This window comes from Littorina saxatilis, linkage group LG8, assembly GCF_037325665.1.
Source record: "Littorina saxatilis isolate snail1 linkage group LG8, US_GU_Lsax_2.0, whole genome shotgun sequence".
NCBI classification, from domain to species: Eukaryota; Metazoa; Mollusca; class Gastropoda; order Littorinimorpha; family Littorinidae; genus Littorina; species Littorina saxatilis.
Genome location: NC_090252.1, coordinates 6,205,570 through 6,213,069, shown reverse-complemented (window position 1 = coordinate 6,213,069; position 7,500 = coordinate 6,205,570). Strand labels below are relative to the sequence as shown.

The 7,500-nt window shown below is 40.2% G+C and overlaps 2 protein-coding genes across 3 annotated transcripts in view; both read left to right on the top strand.

Moving 5' to 3' along the window:
• Positions 1-7,500, top strand: part of LOC138972646 (hexokinase type 2-like) — a 78,423-nt gene that overhangs the window by 1,737 nt on the left and 69,186 nt on the right. The window contains exons 3-4 of one of the 2 annotated variants that reach the window (XM_070345291.1): positions 1,404-1,613; positions 1,971-1,994. The exons of the other annotated variant lie outside the window; for it this stretch is intronic. Of the exons in view, the coding sequence (XP_070201392.1) occupies positions 1,404-1,613; positions 1,971-1,994 (234 nt within the window). The remainder of the gene's footprint in view (positions 1-1,403; positions 1,614-1,970; positions 1,995-7,500) is intronic. 2 annotated transcript variants of the gene reach the window in all.
• LOC138973900 (hexokinase type 2-like) overlaps positions 3,538-7,500 on the top strand; it is a 14,933-nt gene continuing 10,970 nt past the window's right edge. Inside the window, exons 1-2 of the mRNA XM_070346605.1 lie at positions 3,538-3,568; positions 6,582-6,724. Coding sequence (XP_070202706.1) covers positions 3,538-3,568; positions 6,582-6,724 — 174 coding nt within the window. The remainder of the gene's footprint in view (positions 3,569-6,581; positions 6,725-7,500) is intronic.

Here is a 7,500-nt window from a genome sequence, read left to right as displayed (position 1 = left end):
CCTTAAAACTCAAATTCACAAAAACAAGGTTCCCGTGCTAATATTGTCTGTACATCCGAACAGCTAAAACGGAACAAGATTTGCATGTCATTGGAAAGATCATTATTGTACGATATAGGTTTGCACAAAGCCCGAAGGCAAGGCCAGACAAGGCCAGACAAGGCAAGACAAAGCCAGACAAAGAATTTATTTCAGGAAACTCCATGGGGGTTCATGAACAAAACACAAAAACACTGAAGGAAAGAAACACAAACTGTTTCAAAATACAATTTCCTTATTCCAGCGCAAAAACAAGGATTTTATTATTCAAAAATAGAAATTCACGGGTTATGACTATGTACATTTGTCGATAACATGGCTCATACAAAACAATAACCTATTATATCATTTTGAATTATCAACACTAACTCAAACTTCTTTTAAAATGGTTTTATAAAGTGAATTTAACTTGAACAAACGTTTCCCCTTTTGTGGAAAATATTAGTTTGAACTTAATCACGGTAGGATTATTACGATTCTGAAATGGAAGAGATTTCTTAGTTCTCAAAAGAAACTGCACTTAAACACATAATGAAATTCATAACCAATCTCACCGTTATTACACTTTATGCACACTCTCTTTCATTCTATAATGCATTCATAAATCTCCCTTTTTGAATAGGCAACTCATGATTTGGTGTTCTAAAACAATTGTGGTAATACCTTCACATTTAAACAGAAATAAATGTCTGTTTATAAAGCGTATTATCATAACATTAATCACTGGAATTTAAATCGGAAAACTTACTTCTGCACATAATATTGGTCTTTTAAACACTTTTACTTTTTTTGTTTATAGCTTAAACTAATTGCTGGAACAGTTTATATTCCACTGGTTTATCCAGATTCCACCAAAACCAAGTTTATTCAGAGTTGTCTCAATACAATTCAAATAATGTAATTTATAAACATCCTCTGCGTTTAGACGTTACAAAAAAAACACGGTCAATTATACTGGATAACTAATATTGGCAATGATACAACCAACAGCTTAAACCAATAATTCAACATTCTTTTTTTCGCCTGAATTTCCAATGGTAACTGTGCAATTTCTAGTCTTTTTGGCCGCTAAAACAGCTGCAAAAACCGCCTGGTTTGGCTTCTGCGAAGAATGACGCCTTTGACGTCCAGCATGCCACAACGTCATTGTTAGACAAGCTACGCAAAACAAAACTCACTGTTTTGTTTACAAATGTGAGTGTTCTTTCCAATGACGTGTACACCTTTTTCCGTTTTAGCTGATCTGATTGTTGTCGATTTTAACGCGGAAACCTTGCTTTTGTGAATTTGATTGTGGGGGGTGTCTGTGTTGCAGGTTCCAATGTTTAGACCCTACCCCATGTAAAAGCATCCTTTTTCTTCAGGAAAAGACATTCTTATGTGTCCATGGGACAAGGAACAGAAAACGCATGACTGCAGCATAGTAATGGCCAACTACACTTTTGATAACATCCTGACGGATCACCTGATGGTCCGTATTCCTGCAGTCAACTTTCAACAAGCAGGCTGGTATAAGTGTTACTTTGTGCCGACTGAGGAATTCCAACCACAAGCATGTGAACTCCTAGTACAAGGTAATTGAATATGAACTCCTCAGGATGGTCTTCCATGAATCATTTACAAAGAAGAAAGTATCATGATGTTTGTATTTCACCCCCTCACTGAAAATTCATCAAGAATACAGCAGTGTTACACGACATCAGTGTGATGGATATATACCATCTGTCACTGCCTGGAAAGGATCAGCTAGTGCAAGTAAACAGATATGCTTGATTTAATTGAAAGATTCAGATTAGGAGTCTGTCGATTTTTGATTCAGTAAGTGGATGTCAAACAAAGATGTAGGCTATTACAGTAATATTGTCAGATTATCAACAACAACAAAGACACAACAACATCTGTTTCAATAGTTGATATTCGTTCTGTTGCAGAAAGACCAGAGAGCACCAGCACAGGTGAGACAATATCGTTGGGTTAATACCGGTACATTATGTAGCGGCCAGCAAAGGTGTGTTGTCGGAAACTTTAATGACAGCAGCTATGCGCAATGTTAGGTCAAAGCAGACCCACTAAATACCAGCAACATGTTTAATCGACATGGGTCGTTCTTGAATAACAGATGAAACAAGAGAAAGCCAGGACGTGCTTCAAATCATTGTGCCCTGCGTCATCGTGAATGTTGTCATCGTGTGTATTGTGTGCCTGTTTAGCATCAGAGAACGGCATGACCAATTCAGGAAATTTATAATTTTTCTAGAAATGTTACGAAATTGTGTAAAATCCCAGAGTGAAACAGTGGTTTTACACATTTACTGATATTTTCTTGTAATATGACTTGTAAAATTGCTGTAACAGATATAGAACATTTTTCATTTCCTGGGAGAGGATCTGCCAATGCAAAGATGAGCTATATAGATATGCTTGATTTAATTGAAAGACTCAGATTAGGAGTTTGTCAATGTTTAAATTAGATAGTGGATAAGAAACAAAGATGTATTACAGTAACACTGTTGGATTATCAACATTATTATTATGCCAAGAGAAAGAAAGACTCAACACAATCTGTTTCAATACTTGGTATTCGTTCTGTTGCAGCAAAACCAAGGAGCACTAGCACAGCCAACACAGGTGAGAAAATATCGTTGAGTTAAGACCGGTACTGAATGCATTGGACTTGACTACAACTACAATATTGATATCGACGGGATCGAAGATGCAGTTTACGAGTCAAGATATAACGAAAGAAGAAACATACAGGTAGAGGTTTCACACCGAGTCAAAGTGGATATTAAAAACATTGGTCGAAGTTTGTGGATCATAAAATATGCGAGCGTCACCTATGATGTATTCTACCTTTAAGTACGTTAGTTTGTGGTTTTTTTATTTTTTTTTAAAAAGAGGCATTTTTGTGCCACACATTGATCAAATTCTAATCTATCTGTCAGCCTGCGCATGTGAGTGATCAACATGCGTTGCTGTATAGTTCCGTCAAAATAATTAGATTCTGTTCAACATTTGAATTTTACATCAGTTAGTTTGGTTTCGAATAAAATCAAGCACACTTTTACATTGATATTCTATTACTGTGGTAAAGGCAGATGCCTTTTTATATTTGGTACCACTACCGACATTTTTTCCCGTTAGTATGGAGTAGTAGACAATCGTTTTCCCCTTGTCACAAAGTCGAATGCTATATAGGAAGTTTACTATAGGATAATGTAACGTTTCATGCTCTGGTGTTAAATGTGCTGTACATACCACACTATAGTCGTTATCTGCCTGCTGATCGTTCTTCAATTACAGACGAACCAGAAGAAAGCCAGGCCGTGCTGCCAATCGTCCTGCCCTGTGTCATCGTGGTTCTTGTCGTTGTGTGCATTGCTGGACTCGTGCTATTAATGCGCAGACGTCGTGCAAACAGGTGAACTTGATGTTAACATCATGTGACGAAAGCCAATAAAGCTGTCAGTTTTCGGCCTCGGCGATTAGTTCATGATAATGCATAATGTGTCGTCCACTTCTAAAGCCCGTAAGTTCTGACGGGACGGATGTGTTTGCTTCGATTTTGCTTGCCTCGTTGTAAACTAAGAATGACTTAAAACAACCCTTGGTCTTCAAAATGTGTCATGCACATGCATACTAAGGAACATCGCCTTTCAAATGCATACTAAGGAACATCGCCTTTCAAGTTAAAATCAAGATGCCTGGCATGCCTTCTATCCCGTGTATATCGTCCTGTAAATCACTGCACATCTGTAGAGGTTTTGATGTAAAATCACATCATCTTTAGAATTGGATACATACATACAAGCAACATCCCTGCCGCATTCTGTTCAATTGTGTGCGTGTGCTGAAGTGACTTCATCACTGACACGTATATCGATCTGACAAAATAAATATGTAGAGAAAACAGCCAGGTTGTTAATGTCTGGTATCTATCCATGCGGTAGATGTGATGTAATCCGAAGCAAAATCCTGAACAAATGATGAGTTGTTTGCATGATAATTCACACGGAAAGGATAGCATCTCTCAAAATGTGCATGTTGGCTTTTTCTGACAATATTTATAACTAAACCACAAGTTATGCAGAACAACCCATTACTTTTATGTGTTTGTGTATGTGTGTGTGCGTGCGCCCATGTGTTTTGTGTTTGTGTGTATGTGTGTGTGTGTATGTGTGTGTGTGTGTGTGTGTTTGTGTGCGTGCGTGCACGTGTATGTGTGTGTGTGTATGTGTGTATGTTTGTGTGTGTGTTTATTACAGGCGCAGTGATGATACGACACAAGCATTTCTTCCAGCAAAGCGTCGAAAGGTAATCAGTTTTCCGCATAATTCCGTTCCCATATATACTTAAACAACATCTCCAATTTGCTTTGTTTGCAAATAAAGTTTTAAAAATCGAAAACATCGCCGAGTGTGCGATCGATGTCTGAAAAGACGATCAGAAGCAAATTTGAAAATATTACCAACCAAAGAGGTTCCAAACACGGAGACCACCATGTACGCTGAGAATGGAACCAACATTGAATCGGTTCTTATAGCCAAATAGAACAATGTTTGGAACTATTTTGCAAGATGGTTTACGACTGACCATCATACCAGACATCGAACGCACACCTAGCTAAGTCCTGTCTCATACTAATTTGTTAGTCTGCCTGTCCATAATAAAGACCATTCGTTTGATGTTCTTGTGAATGTCTTGTTTTGTTCGTGTCGTTTTCATTATAATGGTTAATGTGAACATAATGGTGTTGTGGCCTTGATGTTAAATGATAGCTCCATTAACAACAATTATACTTTTTTTCTCTTTTCTTTTTTCTCTCTTTCTTTTTTCTTCTACCTCCTCTTTCTCTTTTCTTCTTCTCTCTCATCTCCTCTCTCTCTCTCTCTTTCTTTTTTTCTCTCTTTTCTTTTCTTCTACGTCCTCTTTCTCTTTTCTTCTTCTCTCTCTCCTCTTCTTCTCTTTCTCTTCTTCTTTTTTCTCTCTCTTCTTCTTTATGTATTTGTTTTTTAAATTTTGTTTCATCCTCTTTTTGCTTGTCCCGACGCTTGTTCCTTCTCCCAGTATGCTCCCACGCCGCCCCGTCCCAGCACTCACTGCAACATCCACCCCTGAACTTCGTTCCGCCGCCAGACTTTGTCGAATCAATGAGCCCCCAGTGTTGGTCAGACACCTGGGCACCCTCACTAATTTTACAGACACTCCAGGGAAGGATGTCAGGCCGCTGCGGTAGGCTACCCTCGGAAGATGACACTGCACTGCTGCTGAGTCACTTCGACGGTGTTCAGTATTGGTCCTGTTCCTGGCCAGGGACACAGGCACCGCTACCTACTAAGCCCTCTACTTACGACACTGACTGTTAAGTCGCTGAGCCAGACTGGGTGAGCGTCTCCTCAGAGAGCAGACCGCCACTGCGTCCCTCCGTCAACCCCCTTGGAGCATCCCCCCTTGGAGCATCCCAGGCTGGCAGCAGAATATTCAGGGATGGCTGGAACAGGAACACTGGGACCAAGGTCACCATGAGAGCCCTGAGCAGGAAGGGTCACAAGAATCGAGACAAGTTTTTTTTATTTTCGCGCTTTCAGAGTCAATCGCATTCGTGAAGTGAATGACACTCGGCTGTGTGATCCCAGCCTCCCCATTGGAACTTCCACTCTGGGTAGGAGCCGATCGAAGCTCGAAAAAACCCACGCACCCCTTATGGGATTCGAACCACGATCTCCCGGCCCGCAGCCCGATGCGCTAACCACTGCGCCAACAATTATACTTATAACTCAAGCTATTTCGCTCCTCAGCAATGCCTTTTATGTGCAGCTTGCAGGTCGGTCGAATGGCATGAGTAATTGTACGTGCTTAGCCGGTGTCACATTAGGACGTGGATCTTTGCAAGGGGAATGTTTTCCTTGAAATGCAGTTGTTTGTTTGAAGATCTGATCAACAAGCCCTCCCCCTAAAAAAATGTTTCATTTGAAAAATGCTGAAGGTCCTCATGTCAGGAATCGCTTAAGCGTAAAACACGAGTCATACAGTGAGCGGTCGATTTTAAAAATAGATACGGAAAAAAACCGACGATGATTTAAATGATTTAAACAAAATGCCTTTTAAACTTGTTTTGCAGCGAAATGTTAAGCGAATAAGTGAATATCTAAACTCATATAGTCGGTTTTGTGCTTTTCAGATCGATGAGGTTTTAGGAAAATTTCAGCTCAGCATACAAACCTTACAAAAAGTGATGAAGTTGATGAACCAAGAAATCAGCAAAGACTTGGATGAAGCAACAAGGACTGAAGCGGTTACAAAGGCGTTTCCTCCCTTTGTCTCTCATCTTCCTGATGGGACAGGTTGGTTAGATTTTTGCGATACAAAACTGCCTAGGACGTTGTTGACTAAACTTGACATGTAGATTGACAAGTCTGATGGAGATGAGTACTCTCAGTATTTCCTACTCCCATTTTTATGTAAATGCCATTAAAATAGCATTGTAAATTTGAACGATTTATATTCGCTTGTAGAAGATGTGGTTTTCCTTCTACACACAGGAAACGGGGAATTTTTGGTTCTGGACTTTGACGGCGACCACCTAAAGGCTGTCCTTGTGGAACTTCAGGACCGTCGTGTCAGCGTCATTAAGTCTGAGAGATATGCCATTCCGTCCAACATTCAGAAGGGGGAATCAAAAAAGGTAGTAAAACGAAAGGCAGCCATTTCTTTGTCATACTTGTACAACACTAGACAGTCGTTAATAGGAACGACAACGTTCTCTTTAGTTGCAATTTTCTGTTAGATTGCGCGCGCACGCGCGTGTGTGTGTATGTGTATGTGTGCGTGTGTGCGTGTGTGTGTGTGTGTGTGTGTGTGTGTGTGTGTGTGTGTGTGTGTGTGTGTGTGTGTCGTGCCGAATTCACGTAATTGCCGATTCCGCGTAATGGCATTGTTGCCCATTTCGCGTAATCGGCAAAACGCTGCCCAATACGTGAAATCGGCAGCGTTTTGCCGAAATCGCGTAAAGGCTTCTAAAATTTGCCCATTTTGCGAAATCGGCAGCCACTTTTTGGTCTTAAAGTTCTCAAATGCCTGGGATATCATCACACTTAGACAACTACATACTCGAATAGATAGATATCGCAATACTCGATAAGTTACGGCAAGTGATTGCAGAAAGTGTAGTTTTCGTGCATTTCCGGAGTTATGCTCGACACAGACCAACATAGACCATACAAAACCTAGTAGGGAGGTAAAACAATGTTAATGCAATGATCTGGTGACACAAAAAGTAACAGACTGGCTGTCGCTTTTGCGAAATGGGCAAATTTTAGAAGCCTTTCCGCATTTTCGGCAAAACGCTGCCGATTTCACGTAATGGGCAGCGTTTTGCCGATTACGCGAAATGGGCAAAAATGTTGCCGATTCCGCGAATTCGGCAATTCCGTGAATTCGGCACGATATATATATATATAG